The sequence below is a fragment of the Amyelois transitella genome, chromosome 12 (assembly GCF_032362555.1).
Source record: "Amyelois transitella isolate CPQ chromosome 12, ilAmyTran1.1, whole genome shotgun sequence".
Lineage (NCBI taxonomy): Eukaryota > Metazoa > Arthropoda > Insecta > Lepidoptera > Pyralidae > Amyelois > Amyelois transitella.
Window position 1 is genome coordinate 8,777,422 of NC_083515.1, and position 24,768 is coordinate 8,802,189.

Consider the following 24,768-nt stretch of genomic DNA (forward strand, 5'->3'; position numbering starts at 1 on the left):
GGGCTGTCCAAACACAGACCATAAAGTTAGGATATTGTGGTATCTTGCTGAATTCTGTGTTTGCCGAAGCGAACAAGCGGATAAAAGCGGGGTGTTATTTATCTATGTCATTGAAACCATTCGAATAGGGTGGTGTGGGGGTGGTATCCGGATAGTTTTGAGATAATTGATTGTATGTTTAGTCAAGTTCCAAATTCAGAATTCCCGGCGCATACAGTTTCTAATTTGTACGGAAATCGTATTGTAGGAGATTATTTGGACCTGTAACCTTGACTTAAAAGAATTTTGGCAATTGGAATAGTGTAGGTAGTCTTAGACAATCACCGGGAAACAGGCGTGATGTATGTATGTAATTATGATCCAATATGGGTTAGGTTAGTTCGCGAAAATATTGAGGAGAACTGACGGATCAAAAGCGCACTTTGGGCGGAAGGGCCTGGATGAAACCGGGAATAACGCCGAAACACGGAAGAAGTATATAAATCCCGATTTATTACATATTCCGAAACCACATACATACATATAAACAAATCTGCATTACTGGAAACGAAACTTTAAATACCTTTTTTAACAAGAACGCATTTTGACAAAAAATAGTTTCTAGTGTCTCCGACAGGATTCGCTCTAGAATCTGCATTAAACATCAAATTATTCAATAATGCTATGACTCATTTCGACATCTTTATTTATATCGTTAAAGCCCTTTATACATTGGTTAAGCGACTGGCTAAGGCGTTGAGCCAGCAAAATGGGTCAGCGTATTATAAGTTATCTTTAAGTTCTTCATTTCACTTTTAACTGAAAGAAGAAAATAGAGGCGAATTTGCAGTGAATTTGGGAAGGTTGATATGCCGTTGACTAATTTCTCTCTGTATTTCCTTAGCATAGGAACCCTTTAGGTAACTAAGCCTGGGTTATTGCTTCTTATTTTTGCCGTCATGATGGAATAACGTTCCTTTGCTTTTTAAGTGTCGGATGATTGTATATTCTTCAAACCGCATAACATCAAACTGTTTGACTGAGACAATATAATATTATCACGCCAGTCCAATAACTGTCCCGATGTACAGCAGCCTTAAGGATAATACGATCTAACAGACGCTAATAAACAGCAATTACGTGATAACATGGTTTTTGTGTCCGTCTTAGCACCTTCGTTATCGCTGCACAATAGTCGCTGTCACGAAATGCCTTTGCCTACAAAAAGTTGTGTGACTCAGCCTACTCTGATAGAATTTTTGATTGGTTTTACTATTAGCAATACGCACAAATTTTCCTATTTAAAGTAAAAAAAAAAATCTGTTGTTTCAACATATTATTTCGTTCTTAAAACGACCCTCATGAAATTAAATTTATTTTCTGTGGTCCTATTTAGTAGGTGTTAGAAAATAAGTAGGTACGATGTGAGTAAAATAATTTTGATCTGATTTCGGTACAAATATTCTAGTGCTTTAACTCCTTATATACCACTGCCTTTGTACCTCTGCCTGTACTATACGAGATATAAATTCACGGACAAAACACATTTAGCTACACATCGAGACTATAGTTGAGGGAAAACGATTGTGAAGAAGCACAAAGTCACAATTATAAGGTATGTGTCATTATTATCTGCATTGTAACGTGGGAATTTTTGCAGCGCAGGCAGTCTCTGTAGAAATCTGTGATTTATTATAAAACAACGTATTCGCGTTCGCGAAATGATGAATAAGCCATTGTTTATGCAATTGTTATTTAAGAGTTGTAATGAAGGATGATTATTATATGCAAAGACATAGGATTGTACTTTATGAGTAAATTTCTTACGCGCAACTTTGTCAGCGTAGAAAAGTTACATCAGGCAGCAATTTCCATAGCCAAATGGTAAAAACAGAAAGTCCCGAGTGATGATGATTTAGGCTTTTTTCTACGTTGGTGTTAGATGGTATCATAAAAAAATCCTAAACTAGGTTACACTCAAAGGCGAAACCCTAAACTATGCAGCTAAGGTCATGGACCTCAAACTACCATTTGTAAGCAACAATTACCCGTTTCGCCATCAAATATCATAGCATACACCTATACTTATCGGATCATTAAGTTATGTGGGCCGTGAAAGTTGAATACAATAGGAATGGTCCAAATGCATTCCACAGACGGTTGGACTAGTTTCAAAGTGATAGATTTGTAAGGGCGTTTTTTCATTGCACTTACAGATATGTGAGATGAAATGATTGGCGTATAAGGCGTCTTGAAGATAAATTTGTGGATCACTTGTATCCAATTTGGATTCATGGGAGATGACATTTGTAAATTCCAAGCTTTAAATGAAAGAGGAAATCGAAATGAGATTAAAACTTCTTGCTTATTTCATTTTGACGAAATATATAACTGTGCGGAATATACCATCGTGTATGTACCTCTAACAGGTTTTTTTCTGTCGTTTTATACCGCATTGTTGCTTATCCTAGTATCTACTTCTAACTATCGTATATACGAGTTAGTATATACACTCGAACTTTATTAATTTAATCTGTGCAATCAAACTTAAGGAAAGTTACATTACAGTAGGCATTAAGAAGATGACTTTAAGGGACTTTCTGATATATTTCTAAGAGCATAAATTCATTTTTTGCGTGTCAGAATTTAAGTTCTGTTTGCGGTTGGTCGACTGTCCTATGGTTGGATGACGACACGCATTCCTTGAATTCATTAGCGTGACTGATGACCTATTTATGATATAATTATGCCATGTTATACAAATCATAATGGCTTCCATACAATTTTCAGTTATTTAAAGCAATATTTTCGCGTTTTTTGCATACGTTAAATAATAATCACTTTACCCGAATTTTGGTAAAAATAATTTATTTTCCAATCATTAATCCGAATTTCACATTATAAAAATTATCTTGTCTCTGCAAAGTTATCCAAAATTATACACGAGTTAAAATATATGCAATGAGTATTTCATCTCAACTCGCAAACAATATGAAATTGAAAAAAAGTCATCGAGTTACAAGAGACGACGACAAAGTTAGTAGTGATGATGGATCTGCCACTAAACTTTCTAGTGTATCTTTTGAGATCGGCCCATGGCTTGGATTATGATTGATGACGCTAACGGGTTTACTTCGGTGCACGTGTACTGGAGCCTTAGCACCGTTAGCAATAGGGCTAGCAGATCGGTTGACAAAAAAAATGTGAGTTATTTTTTTTTAATTATTTGTTATTTACGGACAACAGATATAGACCGTTAATTAACAAGGCGTCACCTGCTTATCATTTCTTTATGTAAAGATTTAATCCTAAATTAAAGGTAGCCTGAAAGAGATCGATTTTAATTATTTTACATAGGTGTGAATTTGCTGTATTATTATGTTCCAACAAAGAACTATTATATAGTATTGTTCTGCGGAAAAAGGCGATAAAAAATAAATTAAATCTAGAAAACAAAAAAAAAATTGACATCGCTTCATCCGTTTGTGAGCTATGATGCCACAGACAGACACGTCAAACTTATAAAACCCCTCATATTCCGTCGGGGGTTAACAACGTATGGTCAAAAAGAAAAGTCATGCTCAGTATAAAAAACTTTTAATAACTTTTTGTTATATTGTAAACTAGAGGCCGCCCGCGACTTCGTCCGCATGGAAACCCTATCAATCCCGCGGGAACTCTGGGATAAAAAGTAGCCTATGTGTTATTCTGGGTCTTCAGCTACCTACATACCAAATTTCATGGTAATCGGTTCAGTAGTTTTTGCGTGAAAGAGTAACAAACATCCATACATCCATACAAACTTTCGCCTTTATAATAGTAGTAGGATAAATGCACTATTGCGAGGATTTGCAATCAGGATACCTGACATTTAAGAGCCATAGAAGAAAAGCATGCAGTTCATATAAAAACAAACAGTGAATTTTCTCGGCTCTCCGTTACTATTCCTCGTTTCGAAATGACTCCCAACTGAACACTCCACTCAAGATAACAGGAGAGACGTGACAAATTTTGTTATATTTGTTTGTCTTTGTAGCACTGTCGAGTAAACATTTTATCATCTATCTACAAATCAGAAACGAAACGATAATCGCAAAAAGACTAAACTACCTAAAGTGGATGTAAAAATTGTACAAGGCTATTCATTCCATCTACATACAACTACTATTATAAGCTATTACGGGGGTGTGTTCAGAGTGATTCATGAACATTGTGGAAAGCGCTGAACCTTGAAATTATATCCGAGGTCCGACACTAAAACAGAACAATATTCTAAGTGACAAGCACCCACATTCTGATATCAAGTTATATTGGTGACAAAATAACAAGACTTAGCGATTGCCTATATTAAATAACAAACTAATAAGCATGCAACAATTAGGTAAACTGTAAATTTCTGTAATAAAATAATCTGCTAATTTATATCTAAAGTGGACTTATATTAGGCCGCAGCTCTGCGCTAGCGCACATTGTCGTTAATCGCAAATACTACGGTGACAGTGGCAACACACTGTTTCCTAAGTTCATAAGACATCAAGAAGTGGTTGACAATTCGAGTGACTTACGGCTTTAGGAGTATAAAAAAGGTAAATGGTTCTTTAATAGAAACATTAATTCCAATGATGATTATAAATCTAAAATGAATTCTTAAATGTTGTATGTTGCAGACATTTCATTTGTACACATAATGGGACATGTTAACCGAATTAAATTTGTAAAAATTTTGAATGTTTTCTAAGATTTTGGCCTAAACAGACGTAAACAAACATTCCGATGTCATTAATTTGATTCAGAACTATCCAATGTAATTAAGTTGAAATCAAATGCAAATATGGTCTTCCATCATATGCATACTCGTAGTGGGGTACAGGAACCGAATCAATACATGGAATTCGAAAATTAGGACATTTGCATTCTTAACGCATTTGCAGGTTTGTCATAGGTTACTTATCAAACCAGTAATACGTGTTATTTAAGTTAAATAACTTACCTATACTGAGAATGGTGGTAACTCTGGTGGAGTCGTATACTTATAAAAAAAAACGGAAGATCTAATAAGTTTTCTATTTATATCCCTACACTTCGATGTTCATTGAAACATAAATAACAATGTATGTGGATTGTCCCTTATTCATGCATTTAAAATGTTTGTACCTAGGTATATTTAAGACGATAAAATGAATAATAACATTACTTTTAATTATTCAACTATCTGAAAATTAAACATATACAAATAAGTACCATAACATACAGAATGCACGCCATTCTCTCTATATACAATTACAATCAGTTACGTGTCACAACACCTATTACGTGATTTTGAGTCCATTACCGTGCGCCTGCGCCTACGTACCGAGCAGTGATGTCATCGGCCGCGATCGCTTCCGATGCCAAGTGACGTCACTTTATGAGGACTATCTGGACCAATTGGCAACAATAACTGCACTTAAATCTTGTTATGTTTTGGTAAATTTGAGTACTAATATCGCAAAAACTAAATGGGCATCGGAGCAATTGTAAGACTCCTTTCGATAAAGAATATAATACCAAGCAATGTATTACAGAAAGAACGCTTTGAACATAAGTCGATGATATACGATTAGCGAATGTTGGCAATAAAATAAGAACTTACAACACAACTACTTGTGTTTGTAATATAATCAAACGTCTCAATAACCAATTAACGAGTATAATTGCAACGCATATCTTTTTCGAATTCTGGGAATTTTTATAACCATTAATCCTATGGCACCGACACCGTATCTGGAAATGGCCTAACGACTCTACCGCTCAACAAACGCAATAGAACGACTTAAGAATACAAACAATGGCCAAATCGCGGTATCACTCTAAATGCAGCGCCGGCACGTATAATACATCACTCACACAATAATGGCTGAGCGGTCATTGTGCCGCGGAAGTTGGCCAGGAAACCGCTGGTCTGTGACTGTGACACCTGTATGCAACATACCACTGAGATATAAAAACAGATTCACTGGCTCGTATGACTGTAAGGTTAAAAAAGGGCCGCGAGGGAGCGGACTAATTGCAGAAACCATCTGAAAAGAAAGTTGGTTGAAAGAGCCATTGGTCGTCGGATAGTGAGTTTCTCTTGGATCAATCAGTGATTCCACGTATTAGATACAAGCAGCACATTAGAGTAAGAACAATCCCGAGAAATAACTGCAGACGAATCAACTATAAGACGAAATAGCTATAATAAGATGCGTTCGTTCGAGACAGAATGCCGAGGCAGTCACAACTTCAAATCATAGGAAATTATTTTGTAATAAAAGGGAATAAGTCTCTGAAATATGATAAAGGTAATTAGCGAAATGCTGCTGTGACTATGATACCTCGCCCCTAACATGCAAACCACTAAAATAAAAAAATCCAACGCGTTTTAGCGCAATTTTCTAAAGTGCATTTAATCATGAGCTCGTACGTGCTTGGAAATGCAGAAACTTAATTCCGTTGGTTTATCTCACGATGGTAGTCGTTAAAATTGTTTGTCCTTATTAGAAATAAGAATTATAAATCGTTCAGCCTGAACACTTCCTTCGATATTTGACAGTTTACAATGAGGAACAGAATCGCAAACATTTCCACATAGTCGTATCAGCTCTTGGCTTTACTAATCAGCAATTATCTAGTTATCCGCTCCAGTCCTTATAGGCCGCGTTAGCATGTCCAATAAAGGAGTGGCGCTTGTTTGATTCATCATTCCATTTCATACGGTTGCTTTAATGAACTTATCAATGGATACCCGATTCGGAATGTAATTTGATTAACTTCACAATAAGCCTAGAAGTAACACCTATTTTAACATTAGCATCACATGGTCATTAAGTATAATATCAACACTGAAAAAGGATCATTCTCAACGGAGAACTGGGATACCGTTCCAAAATCCGAGTGGAAGTTATGGTGTTATAATGTTTTATTTTAATTGAAACCGAAGAACGTTTTAGGTCGAATAATAGTCCTCTCACTGAGACTTAAAAACTAACATGCATACATATAGTCACGTCTATATCCCTTGCGGGGTAGACAGAACCCATAAAGTTGAAAAAGACTAAAAGGCCGCATTCAGCTGTATGGCTATATGATGGAATTGAGATTCAAATTAAAAACTAAAAGAACAAGTAACAACGCTTTGTAAATGTTAGCAAATGTTCGCTAAAGCTTATGAACGTGTATCAGTACAAACTAATTCAATAACACAACACAGATCAAATTAAATTAACGCACACAGAATACGAGTAACAGAGTTCATCAAAATGTTAAATTAGTCGTGAGCTGTGTTAGTCATAATCAAATCTGTTGTAATTTAGAACATTGCATGGGATCAAAATCGTTACGTAAATTTAACTGCGACAACTTTAGCATGGAAAATGTTTCTACGTTTTTAATTTATAAAAAAATTCTGCAACTAAACATAGGTGTGATTAAGTTTTTTACGTTATTTGTATTTTTGTTATTCTTATTATAGTTATTATATTTTGCACGAATCAATGGAATTCAACGGAGATAACACGTTCGTCATTAACAACGTGTGTCACACCACAACAGAATGAATCATCCTCGATATGGCTTATTATCACCACCGTAAAATATACGGTAAGCGAAGACTATTTCAAATACACTTCTCGTTAGAAAGTGTCAATTTTCCTCACGGCGCATAGAAAATCGTCGATGTAACGGATGGAAGGTAATGTTATGATAATCACGTCGAGCAGAATGGTCAAGAACGCAGGTGATTGTGGTTTGTATGAGTCAGCAGACTCCATTGACATTCTGAACTAGTCTCGTTTTCTGATGAAGCTAATACCATTAATTTCTTAAAGGTTTGGCGGGAAAACCAGTTGGACCATTAAGATTGGATGAAATAAATTTGCTTAAATCCATCGAATTGTCCTTAGCACATTCAACAACATATCACCCTACCAAAACTTTCTGCAAATTCGCCTCTATTACCGCGCCATAAAGTTTGATTGTACATTTATTGGCATGTGACGAAACCTTATGGTGCAAGGAGGCGTATACCGTTGCTTTGAGCCCACATATAGTTCGAGAACCTTATTTCTCAACAATGTTGTTGTCTTAATTACAACTTTATCACCAAGAATAAAGGTGTACTTACAGATATTAATCAAACAAGCATCTAGTGTAAACTATGGTTAATGAACTGTAAGCTAACGGTGCGTTTAATTAATTAACAAGATGACATCTCTTACAACAGCATAAAACACAAGCTAAATTATATTACACTGTTGTTCTAGTTAATAATATGCACAAACAAAAGTTGAAATATATTTTGGGAAGACTATTGTAATTCTTACGAGCATATATGTAGATTCCATATCAAAAATTCCGGATTTACAAAGAGGATATTAGTCATACCTTTGAAGATCGTTTATCTCTCAATGATAATGCCAAATTCGTTCTCAAATATCACAAAAGTTAAAACAAAATCAACTCTTGAACAAACATTCGTTTTCAAAACACTAATCGATTCAATGACGATTGGACATGAAAGTGAAAATCGATTCTTGTATGCAAGTAATTATGCAACGGCTAGGAAATGGAGCAAGCATTGTGATCTCGATACCAACGGGCGGAACGAGGCGGGGCGGTGCATGTGCATTTTGCTGTTGCATCTCGCGCACTAGACCTCAAATCTTATGACATACATATATAGTGTAGTCTGTACCCCTTGCGGTATAGAACGTACCAACAGTCTTGATAAGACCGCCACGGCCACGTTCAGCTGGATGGAATTGAGATGAAAATAGTGACAGGTTGCTAAAATGGGTTAAGCCTACAAGAAGGATCTCAAGTTTATTAGCCTTTCCCTTAGTTCCTCAAATCTTATGACAATGTTTCAAATTAATTAGTTCGATGATGACACACCAACTATTAGCATTAGAGATCATTTATTCAGTAAATCTCTCTCTCTCATCTTGGCGTGACTTGGGGCCGCCATATTTTCCGTTAGCATTTGTTATAAAGAAATTTGTTGCTTTGATTCTTGAAACTCATGGTAGGTTTCCCCGTGGTATGGAAGTAAGGCTCTAAAAACATGCAGATTCAAGCAACTAGATGTGTGAACAGACCATGATCGAATATAGTATTAATTCTTTTTTCATCAGAGAGTATTGACGCACCCGTACCTATTATTGACAGTTTAAATATTGCCGACGATTTTTATTTTATGAGAGGGTGTTCGAGTGACTAGTACCTACTCAAATATAGAAGAAGGCAAATGAAATCATTGTTCTTTTTACACTGTCCCACTTTCACGTTAGAAACTTTTAGATAATTTCCATCACTACATAGTATAAAACAAAGTCGCTATTTTAGTCTGTTTGTCTGTATGCTTAAATCTTTAAAATTACGCAACGGATTTTGATGCGGTTTTTTGTAACAGGTAGAGTGATTCAAGAGGAAGGTTTTTATGTATAATAACATTTATAATTTTGAACCCGTGCGAAGCCGGGGCGGGTCGCTAGTTCATCATAAAATAATATAGGAGCATTATAATGTTAACTTTCGATTGGTTGCTTAATCAAACTTTAACACAGAGCATAGTACAGTACAGTACGCAGTTTTACTATGCCAACTCAATAATGCAGCTAAATTAAATTTTAGCTAGGTTTATTATATTTATGCTTTATTCCAATGCTTTGTTTTACAGTCAGGTACTATCTCCTTCAGAAGTGTGTTATGTACAAGCCGATAAAAGCCATATCGATAATACTATCTCCATAACCGATAGTCCAAGTGCATATGAAAACGATATATGATGAGTTGCTTCCATGAATTTCTGAGCCACTTCACTTTCGCCGAATTCCATTTCGATAGTATATCTATCATTAGATATATCTGTTCCGTTAGATTTAAGAATGATGTCATTAAAGTATAAAGACTATAAATTAATTCATAGGATTCTTCAAAATTGTGCATAAATGTATTTTTATGTGGTATTTATGGGCTAAATTTAATTCCATAAATACAATTCAAAATTTTAAAATTCAATACTTTAAGTTTGATCATTTGCTTTCATAAATTTTAAATGAAGTCTTATACATTGGTATAAGACATAATATAAAAAATATAAAAAAATTAACTGAGAAATTTAGAATCGTATTGACGATTTTAAAATTCTCAGTTAAATTTTTTTACCTCCACTGGTTCTCAAGAAGTTCATACTACTTGAAGGAAGTAACGTTATTTGAAAACTTTCAAATCCCCAAAACAATGTTCTGTACGTGCAGTAATAAAATCATAACGACCCGTACACAAACGAATACACGATACGGGACGAACATTAGCCAAAATCGTAAAACTGTCGTAAAGTGAACAAATTAATTTAGACAAGAGGGGTAGGCCGCCTCAGGCTGTTTCTTGAGAAACGTGTAATGGGGTGCTAAGGTGAATCCCCTGTTTTACAGAATAAGATTAAATATACATACATAATATAATCAAGTCTATTTTATAACCATTGCGGGGCAGACAGAGCCAACAGTCTTGAAAAGACTGATAGGCCACGTTTAGCTGTTTGGCTTTATGTCGCCTTTTCCGAAATCCATGGGAAAGGTATGGAGTGGTCCTATATTTTTTATATAATAATGCCGGGAACAAGAATAAATATTAAACAAATAAATAATTAAAAAGTTCCAGTTTTGGTTTGGTCGCAGCTTAAAAAACCTAGAGCTACATCTGAACTGAAAGGATTAACTTTAAAAAAGTACGTTGCAGATGATGCAAGCCCTGGTACCTACAAGCAATCTTAACATTACAATCGGTACCGCAACACGACCCGGCAGTGCGTCGAACCAAGTGCGTAGGGTTTCTAAGTACCGTTGATTTCTGATATCCTAGTACTAAGGCTTCCATGCAGTCGAGGGTGCAACTTGTATTTGTTGTTTCATCATACTCCTAATTAATTCAAACTACACTGACGAAGCAGTCATTCCAAATTATAAAAATACACGATGCATGTATAAAATCAAATACATAAAAACAAATTCGCTTCATCCACATTCATAAGTCTCTTGATGCAAGGTCGTCGGCTAAGGGTATTCTTTTAAAATTTCGTCAGTACATCCTGGTTTCATCAAGGTATCATGACGCGTGCCGTGCATCGACCCAGACACGTGGGGTTTCTAAGCTCTGCTGATTTCTGATATCCCAGTCCTACGGCTTCCATTGCAGTTGAGGGTGCAACTGATATATATGCATCGGTTTTAACTATGTACTTCGATTTATTTCATTGTAACAACAGGTTAAACTGATATTTTTTTAGTTTTATAATTGATTTCAATGTCCAGGCTTGTTAAAATACTCGTATATACGTAGAAATGTTCGGTTGTGTGCCCACATTATTAAAAAAAAAAAGAAAATAACAAAGACCAGCATCCATCTGATAGAAGTGGCAAAAACAACTTGAAAAATCGTAACTTTTTCAAATTAATGGAATCTCATGATACGAGAATAAAAACCATAAGCACTTCATTCTTTTTTTTTATTAAATAAAAATCTGGCAACAAAACAAAAACAAGTCTAGAATAATCAAAAGGAAAATCTCTCAAAATATTTTAAGGATAAAATGCGTTCGTAACATGGTCCGACCTTCGAAAAGGTGATTGTCCGAATACAAAGAAAAGACTACACATAGTACTGCCGACTCTACGTGTATCTATATAGTACCTACGTATTCTATGAACCTGTCTTACACCTATTAATCATTCGAACAACTAATACACCATAAAAAGATAATTGCAGACGAATTGTCAGTTAACAGTTAAATTTGAGTGGGAAATTTTTTAATGTACTTAAGATTTCATGGCACCTTAGACATAAAATCATTCAATTAAACTATAAAGCCCATGAACATTTAATACTTGACGATTATCCATCATACATAACCATCACCATCATCTTCTTCGGTCATTTATGGTCCAGTCTTGGACACACACGCCTCTTCAATCTCCATCCACGTTGTGGGTCAATCTTGGACCTTTATTTGCCTTTTTATGTAGAACCAAAATAAGTATTTACCAAAGCAAGCGTTTTTTCTGACGACCTTGATTTACTTATGCACATCTCGTAAATATAAATAAAATATAAGAAATTTATTCATAATAGTTTAAGTGTTTGGCAGTATAACGTTGAGATATATCTTAATTCGTGTAATTAGAATTATTAAGTCCTAATGGTGAAATGAAGTACACAATAATAATATTTTATGGGCTAGAACACAAAAAAGAAATTTTAAAATGAAACATGATTCAGAAAGGGATATAACAAAAATATATTCTAAAACAGCCCGACATAGAGCAATAGAAGAAGCGAAAACAAGGCACACAACGCAACAGCGTTATTCCCACAAATGGAATAGACGATTTGTTAGATTGTATTATACAGATAGTAAAAAATAAAAAGCAAATTTTAAATCCACTACTTAGTAACATATATTATAATGGTTTTATTCAAATAAAGTATAATGAACGCCGTTAAATTTTGTGTCGGGCTCTTTTTATGGTCCAGTTAGATTTTATAAGGATAACGTCAAACTGGCAATGCTTTTTTGTTTTTATGAACTTTTGACTCTTTTTAAAGGAATTTTAAATCAAAAGACGAATAAAAAGATCGCGAATCGATGGGTAAGATGCCGCTCCCACCCGCCTAATGGAAGAAGTCACAGCACCTAATGTTTATGTAACTTGGACGTCCAGAAACGTCTAATTATTTTATTATTATAACCTATTACATTATGAAAATAGAAACGGCCAAGGCGACATAGTAGAACTGGACAAGGAGTGGTTGAACGAACTTTTAAGACTAATCGTGCAACTACTTCCGATTCGCGGAAACTGATAAATATGCGGAAATATTGTCGGCGAACTTACAAAATACTACCATTACCACGTACTTAAAAAGAACATCTTAATAGCATCTGAAGAGAGTTAATTTAATAAAACTGTAAATTTTGTACAAAATACCACAATTAAACTACTACTACTATGTACCTGTGTCATTGATACATTTTTCTTCGCTGAAATGTATAACGTTGGTGATATTAATAATTTTGTGATTCAAGATTATTTTTACTTAAATTTATTTTGAAATTCGAATTGTACAGATATAGATCACATACACATTTGAGATGAAGATGACGTCACAAATGTTTACTGGGAAAACTTACGCCAAGAATATCAAGATTCTTATTGATTTAAAAGCTAATCAGGGAAAAGACTAATTAACTTCGGATTTTTCTTTAAGCGATGGGCGATGGATGAACCGTGCATTTTCAGTCTTTTCAAGACTGTTGACTCTGTCTTCCTTTTAAGGGATAAAGATGATGTACATTTTGAATGTATGTCTTATTGAGTTACGCTACACTAGAGAGGGTTAAACAATTCTTTTAACAAATAAATATCACAATAGATGAAAGAATAACCCGCGCATTAGATTGTCTTAATAAGCGTTTGACCAAACACAAAATTGGTGTCTGGAATAAGAAGGAAATTGTGGGAGGCGCTCCATTCAGGCGTCGACGCCTAATAGGGGTTAAGATGGTTGCCCTCACAACGAGCATCGCGCCATGTTTGACGCAAGCATGTCATACACTCAAATTGGACGGCTACGGACGATAGACCTTTATGTGAATCTATGATTGAAGTGTTGGGGATCCACTAATTGATTCCAATCAATGTAATGCTAATGAAAACGTCAATAATATGATTGGAATTCACATCGGAAAGAGGACACGCATTGATTGGAAGAAACGTAGCAATTGAGCACTATTAATAGAACATTGTGATAGCTGATGCCCTTGTAAATTAACCGTGACGATGTCAATGAATTGACCACAGATTCAAAAAGATAGACAAATGGCAGTCTTAATGATGACAGTATTAATAATACGACCGATGATATGACATTACGATATAACCATAATTTAGACGCCACAGATGCAGGCACTCGTAATAGCAGAACCACATGCCCCATCTTTATTATACCATCGAATTAACATTCTTCAAACTATAATCGAACGTGTCTACGTCTGGTCAGTATCAAAGCCGTCTGCAGTTAGCTATAAAAACCAACCAATGTATACAATGGCAATCAAATCGGCATTCCGCGGTATGTAAATAACACTAACTAAAGCAACCAAACTAGTCTTAAGTAAATATCGAATTATATAAAAACAATAAATTTTGTGTATTGTACACAATGGATTGACGATTCTAAACATGTTTTCCTTACGTTGGAATTATAAGGGTAGTAACGCTACACAATTCATCATAATAATCATAATATTTTGAGTTAAAACAATGAAAAGGTTTATCAAATAAAATGTTTCCTTCATCTTTCGCACTCCTTTTATTAACTAAGGCTTCCGAGCACTTAAGATCCAATATATAAAGTAGTGTAGAGAAAGGAGAGTTAAAAAATACAAAAGATGTTGGCATGTGGAATGCTGTTCACCAGGTTCACATATTGGATGCCACTATTAGAATACGTTGCAGCGGTCCGTCGTGATTACAGCGCAATTTTTAAACAGGTTTTGTTGTTATACCGTTATTGTTGTATAGGGTCACTCAAGTAGGTACATTTTTAAATATAAATATTATGTACATATATATGGGTTAATTAATAAATGTTAACATTAGTCATACTACTCAAATAAATTTTAATTTGGTAGCATTAGTCGAGATTAACGATAGTGTAGTGTGCCGTGTGGTTCCCGGCACCAATACAAAAAAGAATAGGACCACTCCATCTCTTTCCCATGGATGTCGTAAAAGCCGACTAAGGGGTAGGCTTATAAACCTGGGATTCATCTTTAAGGCGATGGGCTAGCAACCTGTCACTATTTGAATCTCAATCCTATCTTAAAGCCAAATAGCTGAACGTGGCCTATCAGTCTTTACAAGGCTGTAGGCTCTGTCTACCCCGCAAGGGATATAGATGTGATTATATGTATGTATGTATGTAGTCGAGATTAACGATAGTCTACAATCAAAATGAGTGAGCACAGCTACACATTTATCATTAACCGAATCAAAAGTTAAATCTAACTACAAACCAGAAGGCTTTCTATACGTGAGAAATTTCTAACAATCCTTTTTCAATAATATTCCCATGCTTTTTCATGAAGAAAAACAAATGGATAAACTTAATACATTGTGGAACTAAGTCATTTAGCGTGTTTAGACCCGCCCTGTTCCCAGGTGCGGTTCTAACTGGGACAAGTAACTTGTTGGACTAAAAGCAGTCTTTATGGACGCCTGTGTGAACGTAAAAATAAACACTGATGATTCATTAAACGACAAAGTATTAAAAGGCGAAAGATAAAATTTATGTAAGCGACAAGAACTTTAGTAGAATTGAAATTTTAAATAATATGACTATAATTTTACTGTACATAGTGTTGGCACTTGATCGTCGTAAATGCTCTTAATTATCACTTTCATAATGAAGGCAAATGCTTCTGATGACTGAGTAGGGAAGATAATTAAAAAAAAAGTATTCAAATTTTCAAGAATGCAAAATTGAATTCATCAAATTTACATAAAGTCCTTGATGGCCACATTGAAATGCAAACAACTTTTGACGGGATTAGATGTACTTATAAGCACAAAAATTACGCGAACGACACAAAATTACTAGGTTCGCAAGGGGTATCAAGACCATTCTTGACCATTTCTTCTGATTCTCCATAGAATCAGAACCAGTAAGTGCGAGGCGTGTCTAGTAAATTGGATCAGAAACTAGAGAATATCAACTGAGACGCCGATTGTAATGGCGAACTGGTTTATCTTGTTCGTTACATCATTGGCTTTTTACATGATCGCGAGTGCGGGATGGCAAATAGTTACCTTGCAGAAACGAGATAGAAAATACACCTACTTTAATAATGTTGCACTCATTCGCGTGGATATGTAAAACGGGGCTATAGTGCCTTCTAAGAATTCACAGTTTGATCTTTTCTTGCAGAAACCATTAGAGATATAAGGAAAAAGTCTAGTTCTTCTTAGTGGCTCCAATTTAAACATCTGTATAAAAATATTTCGGAAGGGAATTAATTAGATGATCAGTTTCGTGCTGGTGACGAAATCCAATTTGATTGTGACTGTGCAGTACTTAGATATATTATGTTAAATATTAGGCTTGATACACCTCCGCCATTTCTGATACTTTATTCCTAATTTGATCAAGTATTTGATCTTGTGTGGTATGATAACATACATACATACGCCTATATCCCTTCCGGGAAAAACAGATCCAACAGTCTTGGAAAGACTGATAGGCCAACTTCAGCTATTTGGCTTAATAATAGCCTATCGCCTAAAAGAAGAATCCCAAGTTTAGAAGCCTTTTCCTCGGTCGCCTATTATGACTTCCATGGGAGTGATCCTGTTCTTTCAGAATGGTGTGGTATGATTGTCAAAAATTATTCCAATTCCATTAGATGCACAAAGAGAGGAAACGCGGTTTCCGGGTTAAATGAAAACTGTTTATTGTCTCATTCATTACGAATGTTGGCGTAGCCACCCACGTTGATTGCATGTTGTTTAATGGTAATGGTTACATTTCATGTTTGTCTATACATAGTTGTCCGTTATTTTTTGTTACTATGATCGTAATAGTGAAAGCTTCTTTTAGTGAAGTACAAAGGGTTTGGAACAATGTTTTAATTTTTATTTTTGTAGGCTTCCTATATATAACCTTTAATTATCACCTCAATTGCTATGAATTTTCTGAAGTTCCATCCGTTCATTATTAGACTTATCTTTCTAGCAGCATTTTTGTACAAATTTATCTATATACGATCAATTATAGTTTAATAGTACAGACCAAGTTAAAATTATAATCATTTAGCAAATGAACTCCACAAATGAATCTCATCCCAACATGATTTACATTTTGTTTAGACTGCCGTGTGGTTCCCGGCACCAAAAGAAAAAAGCATAGAACAACTCTTTCCCATGGATGTCGTTAAAGCCGACTAAAGGGTAGGCAACTCGGGATTCCTCTCTTAGGCGATGGGCTAGCAACCTGTCGCTATTGCATCTCAATTCAATCATTTAGCCAAATAGCTGAACGTGGCCTATTGGTCTTTTCGAGGCTGTTGACTCTGTCTACCCCGCAAGGGATATAGACGTGATTATATGTACATATGTATGTTTAGACTACACGTCTAACAATAAACCTGGCGTTGTGTTCATTAGCTGTTCTGATCTCGTCGCTGGATTAAATACTAATCCACAATAGTTTTAGCGAGATCAATGTAATCCTTGTGAATACAGCGGCTTCACTTGATAACGTTTATGAGAAAATATATGAATAACTTATGACTAGAGCGGAGACAGTCTGATTGTACCTCACTAGCTATAACATCGAATATTTGTCCTTTATTTGTTCTTATTTCTTAAAAAAGTTAGTCTTTTTTGTATTTGATTTACATTACTTTTAATTTTTTACGATTCTTTTTAACGTTAATCAATATTTAATTTTTAACGACTGCAACTGATGACTGTTTCAGTACTAGAGTAGTCAAGTATATTCTTATATGTAGTCAAGTACTATTGTAACTCACAGTTATACTATTATTCGCCTTCCAAAATGCATACAGATATATAGAATGTACCTTTTCTACTCTGTACTGAATAAAGCATGATTAGAAATAATGTGCCGTGTGGTTCCCGGCACCAATACAAAAAAGAATAGGACCATTCTATCTCTTTCCCACGGATATCGTAAGGCGATTAAGAGATTAAGCTTATAAACTTGGGATTCTTTATATATATATTTATGTCGCTATTGCATCTCAATTCAATCATTTAGCCAAATAGCTGAACGTGGCCTATTGGTCTTTTCGAGGCTGTTGACTCTGTCTACCCCGCAAGGGATATAGACGTGATTATATGTACATATGTATGTTTAGACTACACGTCTAACAATAAACCTGGCGTTGTGTTCATTAGCTGTTCTGATCTCGTCGCTGGATTAAATACTAATCCACAATAGTTTTAGCGAGATCAATGTAATCCTTGTGAATACAGCGGCTTCACTTGATAACGTTTATGAGAAAATATATGAATAACTTATGACTAGAGCGGAGACAGTCTGATTGTACCTCACTAGCTATAACATCGAATATTTGTCCTTTATTTGTTCTTATTTCTTAAAAAAGTTAGTCTTTTTTGTATTTGATTTACATTACTTTTAATTTTTTACGATTCTTTTTAACGTTAATCAATATTTAATTTTTAACGACTGCAACTGATGACTGTTTCAGTACTAGAGTAGTCAAGTATATTCTTATATGTAGTCAAGTACTATTGTAACTCACAGTTATACTATTATTCGCCTTCCAAAATGCATACAGATATATAGAATGTACCTTTTCTACTCTGTACTGAATAAAGCATGATTAGAAATAATGTGCCGTGTGGTTCCCGGCACCAATACAAAAAAGAATAGGACCATTCTATCTCTTTCCCACGGATATCGTAAGGCGATTAAGAGATTAAGCTTATAAACTTGGGATTCTTTTCTTGAGCAACCTGTCACTATTTGAATCTCAATTCTATTATTAAGCTACAGAGCTGAAAGCTATCAGTCTTTTAATGACTGTTGGCTCTGTCTACGTCGCAAGGGATATAGACGTGACTATATGTATAATATGTGTGTAGAAATAATGAAAATGTAAAAACAATATAAAATATTAAGTTTAAATGCCGGATTGAACAACATCCAAGGTGATACACTTGGTTATCTACAGCGTATCAGTACATCGATAATGTTATAGGCTAGGCAGGGCGCGGTTTTACCGACCTTGATAAACTGAAGTACCATTGTTTATGATCCGGCCTTTAATTTTTATGGAATTAATATAATTATACATTATATATAATAAATTAAGCTGTACATCGCATATATCGGTTATTACAATATAACATTCGATGGGAGTGCATATTGAGGAGAAATGGCCAATGCATTTTGAATACATTCAAAATGCATTGGCCATTTCTCCTGACGATGAAGTTTTTTGGCAAATGAATTATTATCGGTTACTGCCTAACTACTTACGCGGTCGCTAAACCTTTATCTTTATTTAAAATAAATAAAAAAAATTTAGTGGTGCAACAAAAACTTTACTTAACCGGAGATTTGCTTCAGCTATCTGCAGAAAAAAGTAAGCTCATTTAAAAGATTCAAACGAATCGTATAAAATATATGTAACTATATATATGATAGGGGATTTCCTAAATTTCTTTAAATGGGAATTTAAAAACGGTTTTATATCTTGTAGTGATTCGCTGACAGTTTATAATCCTAGAAAAATACTATGATTTGGGTAGTACAATATAATAATCATGAATACTACTTATTTGTTGCGATAAATTCATTAGTATATTATCTCTTTAAAAATGTAAGATATGGCATTAGGTGTGGTTAATTTAAGTAGTTTGATAAGTACCTTTTACCTTAAGTACAATTAAGTCATACCTGCTAGCATCATCACTCGTTAAAATAACAGGGGTAAATTGGAGAGAATTCATAAGAAAGTTATGATCCAAGAAGTTTTATCATAAAACGCATTGGTTTCAGATATGCACGACATACATGTTGGCAGGAAGAGATCTCACTTAGGAATAACCCCTTTGTATTGTACTACTGTTTTATATTTGTAACGTACTCATTTAGTGAACATACATACATACATATAGACAGTAGACAGACAACAGTCTTAGAAAGACTGATAGGCCACGTTCAGCTATTTGGCTTTAAGATAGAATTGAGATTCAAATAGTGACAGGTTGCTAGCCCATCGCCTAAAAGAATATCAAATTTATAACCATATCCCTTAGTCGCCTTTTACGACATCCATGGGAAAGAGATGGAGTGGTCCTATTCTTTTTCTGTTGGTGCCGGGTACCACCTGGGTAATTTAGTGAACAATAAAGCAATTACTTACTTATTTACTTAAATGTCAATAAAAAAAACAAGATTAGTGAGAAAAAGTTAATGAAAGGTACTATGCTGTATTAGCTACCTTCAATCATTTAAAAAAAGCAGTTTTTATTCCCGTTGATTCAGATTATAACCCGACCACGGCAATTCGGAATCATATCGATTGAACGTTACAATATCTTATCATTATCGATAAGCCAATCGGTAACCGTCTTGTGTACCGTGTCATGTTCACGATATTGCTAGTATGTACATTTATATGAGCGTCACCGAATTTTATACGACAAAACTAAAAAAATGAATGATTCTCCTTTATATGAATCTACAATTCATCATAAAGGACTTCGCACATTTTTTTAAACTATTAATAGCTCTGTACTATGACTATCAGCTCCAACTATTACTCGATAAGGGATATAGAAGTGAGTGAGTGAGGGAAGAGAATAAAATGAGTAGACAAGCGGTCCGAAAGTTATAACAACTTTCATATCTTTTGAGGTATTCCAAACATAACAAAATTTTCATTCTTCAATTTGCCGTGTGGTTCCCAGCGTCAATACATAAAGCATAGGACCACTCCATTTCTTTTCCGTGGATGTCGTAAAAGGCGACTAAGGACTAAGACTGTATGTATGTACTTAATTTTCATAGTAGAATTAGAGTGAGTAATCTAGCTTTCGTGAGCGAGATTACAAACTTACAAAAAAAAACCCAATTTTTTTTAAGTGATGTATATTAGTTAACACAATCCGTGTAAATTAAACTAAAGACTTTTACGAAATCCTTTACTATCATCATGTCACATCTGGTTTGGATAGAATATAATTAAACCACACCTCTATTTTCGTCGGGAATTTTATGTGAATAGTAACGTAAGTCTATTTTTGTTACTGTAGTCAGTAGATCTACGAGATATGTATGAACATCAATGAATATACAACGATACTATTCTATTCTAAGTTTGGATATTTGTGAAGTTGACGTTGTTGAAGAAAATGCTGCAGTGCAGTTTGTTACCGCTTTTTCTGCACTGACGCCTTGGAAGCGGCAGTAAACTTTTAAGAAGAAGTTTTAAGTAATTCATTTGACGTCAACCAATGTTGTGAAATCAAAATATTTGACAATTATTAAGCCATATATGAAGTATCCTATAATAATGAATAAAAATTTTTAATTTAGAATTTGAATACGTTTATAAAGCTGTTTGTTTATACTTATCTAACAAATTGGGCGTTAAATAATATACTTATTTGTAACGTTTCGGCCTACTTAACTGCCATATTATTGACCGTTTCACATAATTAATAGTGATAAAAACAGCTTAACTTTATTGTTAACGGTAGAAACATAAAAACGTATATTAAAACAATGTAATAAAAGTCCATTTTGTTTTGTAGGCCGATGCCTGGTGAAGGTATAAAACTTAATGGAAATTTATGAGGAGTATATTTACATCATTCATTACTCTATTCATACAATTTCGATGGTTTAGAGTTTAGGAGCGAACGGAGAGGAAGTTACTTTGCAGGGTTCGTGGCAAGAGGAAAGATCTTCTGCCTGCCTCTGCGGTAAAGAAGAATTATTGTAGAGATGTATTTATATAACTCCTAATTTCTGGCGTATTGTCTCATATGCGTCCTCGCTAAGGAAGAACACCATACCATGCCATACCATGCCATTATCACAATTCTATAAAAATTCTAGTACCTAATTAGTCAAACGGAGCGACTCTGTTTGGTCCATAAGCTACGCTTCAAGTGTGAAAGTGTTCATGCCCTTGGTCGCCTCTTACATCCACAAGACACTGAGTATTACAATTAATTATTACAAAAATGCGAAAGTTCGAGGTCAAATATGGGCTTGTTCCTTGACCTTGTTCCAAAATTTCCCATATGAAAGAGAAAAACGGGAATTTTATTGTAACAAGAGCGAAGCTGCAGACAAATGCTAGTGCTATCTTATCTTAATTTTCCAATAAGTACCTACTTCTAATTGTTTTGAACATTATTCGAGTTACAAGGTTCATCAACCCTAATGAGAACGTCTGTTACGTCACATTCTAATCATAAGACATGGCCACTCGATCATTTGGTGAAGTATCTGTCCTTGAAACAATCTGTACAGCGGCTTTTTGAACCCGCACAATTGGCATGAATGAGACTGATCAGATATTTCGTTGCTGTTATAATAAGAATGACTAACAAGTATTGAAAAATACGAGCCAAGTGCAAGTACCATTAAAATAAAAATACCTAATAATACAAATTTTAAGTTAACTTTAGAGAAAGTAGCTTTAGATTGATTTGCAACCACTGACTATGCTTAAACAGAATGACTAAGTGAAATTAATTCAAAGCATAAAGTTTCATCTAAAAAGTTACGTAATTGTTTTTTTGTAAGTATTAATTTTACTTCCGTCTAAAACATCTAAATTAAATCCTTCTATGTAATATCATAAATGCAACGGTGTGTTTGTAACACTTTCACGCGAAAACTACTGAATTTCTTGAATTTTTGTTATAAAGCTTATACTTTGGAATAACAAAATAAGTTAAAATGTATAGAGATTTAAGGCAGACAAAGTCGCTGGCAATAGCTAGTAAAATATAAGGCAACCAAAATAGTATTGCTATTAGGCACACTATTTAATTAAAATAAAAAGATTTAAATAATGTGATACTTTTTATATGAATATTTTTATTTTAAACTTTAATACTATTTATTATCAAGTTATTGTTGGATTACCTCACCTGTCATCTGCATGGTATAAATTACATACAAGGTTTTACTTTCATATTCTAAGTTTACATTAGATTTTAGTGAAATTCTCATAATAATAAATGCATTAGAAACTAAATAAAAAATTTTACTATAAAAATCATTCTGTTAGTACTACTTTTACAAAACAATGAATGAGTTATCTTTTTACGTGCAATATTACTATAGCCCTGACCTGTTTTCAGTCACCAATATAATTGGGCGCGCTGTAAAAATTAACTGACACATCTAATCTTAAGCAAATACCTTATGGCAGATAAGGTTTGATGCAAACATTTTGTAATTTAGGTTAACAAGTGGCAATGGATTATTACAGACATACTTTAATAGCCAATAAGAGTTGTATTTGGGAAGCTTACTATTATAACTTTGCTACTACTACTGATTAATGACTAATTAGTGAGTAAATATCTATATCTGCTTTGTGTTGTTTTGTATGTTTTCTCTAATGGTGCAATAAAGAGTTTTATCTATCTATCTAAATAATAGAAAATGCATACCTAGTGTAATATGGAGACCCTGGATTGTATAAAAGTGACATTTGGAATGTTTTTTCTTTAGAGTGTTAAGAGGAGAATTAATATGAGTATATCCCAGCTAATATTATAAATGTGAAAGTTAGTTTGTTCCGTCTTCACGCTTAAGGTGTCTACAAAACCAGTCTAGTCTAAATTTACATAGTAAGTTCTACATAGTAAGAAAACAATACTAATATCAAATAGAATCAAAATTTTAAAACAGTTTTATGCTGGGTTGAATTCTATGTCAATTTTTAATACTGAATATATACTATTTTAACCACAAGCTAAAGAATTTATAATAAGTTACTCATTTTCCTTATTTCATTGACTGTTATTTCCTAAAGAATTATTGTATGGAAATAATGACATTCAAGTTTTAATAGCATATAGATAATTGCTTTTGCTTCTTAAAATACTAGTATATTCAACAAATTTGGAATAATTCACATACCTTGCGGAAAGCAAACAGTTCATTCTGAAGTTTCTGCCTTTCCACTGAGGGCTGTTGCCCCTTCCCACGGATAAACTTTAGCATCTTGCCGGCCTGCAACAAAACAACCACTTAGCACAGCACTCAGGCACCACAAACAAACAGACAGACAGGGCACTCTCCTACCATCATATCATAGTAAAACACGTTACACTTGTACACCGACCGGCATCGAAAAGCCGACTGACTAATTGCCTTACCGCAATGCACGGCTACACCGCTTGCCTCAAGATAATGTTTTTCTTGAAATCGCCAGATAACCAATGACAGATAACGTAACGGGCATACAATCAAGCCGTATAAAGACGTATTTGAAATATTCTTTGGGCATTTTTGTCACCACCAACAGACAACGCCTGTTAGGACAGGGTTAGTAAAAACATACAATCGTGGGAATCATTCATACAGAAGCGATGTAGTAATCCAAAAAATAACAACAGTACGCACCTGAAGGCTTCAGTTTGGAGTTTTAGTGATAAAATCCAATATTATAAAGATAATCAGACTGAATATTCACAAAAACGGCGTCAGACATACACACAAACATGAAAAAGCACTCACAAATCCACAAATATGAACGTACGCGAAGCAAACCCACACTGACGCATTGACATGAGTGACGTGACTGGTATTCCTTCTGGGTTGCCATCTTGTTTTATTTTATCCCCAATAATGTATTTTAAATTAAAATTTCCCATATTCCTACTTTTTTGCGAGATGCCTAACAGACTAACAGACCATGGGATGAGTTTAGAGTAAACAATGGGGTTTAATTTTCAAACTAAAATAGATTTTTGTTCCTAAATAAGTTGTATTCCGTATTCAGTTTGATTTGTAATTTGTAAGGCATTTAGTTGATATCTTTCTGGAATAAAAGGTAGAAGCGAAAATATTAAGTATAGTTAAATAGTAATAGAGAGATCGTGGCAAGTGGAAAGAGGTAGTCTCTGCCTACCCCTCCGGGAAAGAGGCGTGATTTTATGTATGTATGTATGTATGTTAAATAGT

At 34.4% G+C, this 24,768-nt stretch overlaps 1 protein-coding gene across 5 annotated transcripts in view; it reads right to left on the reverse strand.

Annotated features, from left to right (window-relative positions):
- LOC106142486 (lethal(2) giant larvae protein homolog 1) overlaps positions 1–24,394 on the reverse strand; it is a 49,039-nt gene extending 24,645 nt beyond the window's left edge. For 3 of the 5 annotated variants that reach the window (XM_013344259.2, XM_013344258.2, XM_013344255.2), the window contains exons 1-2: positions 23,887–24,028; positions 23,722–23,814 (exon numbers count right to left, since the gene is read on the reverse strand). In XM_013344259.2, coding sequence (XP_013199713.1) covers positions 23,722–23,814; positions 23,887–23,892 — 99 coding nt within the window. In that variant the 5' untranslated portion in view covers positions 23,893–24,028. Of the gene's footprint in view, positions 1–23,721; positions 23,815–23,886; positions 24,029–24,207 lie in introns of those variants that run through there. The other 2 variants (XM_013344257.2, XM_013344256.2) reach the window with 2 other exon arrangements.
- Between the last annotated feature and the right edge of the window lie 374 nt (positions 24,395–24,768).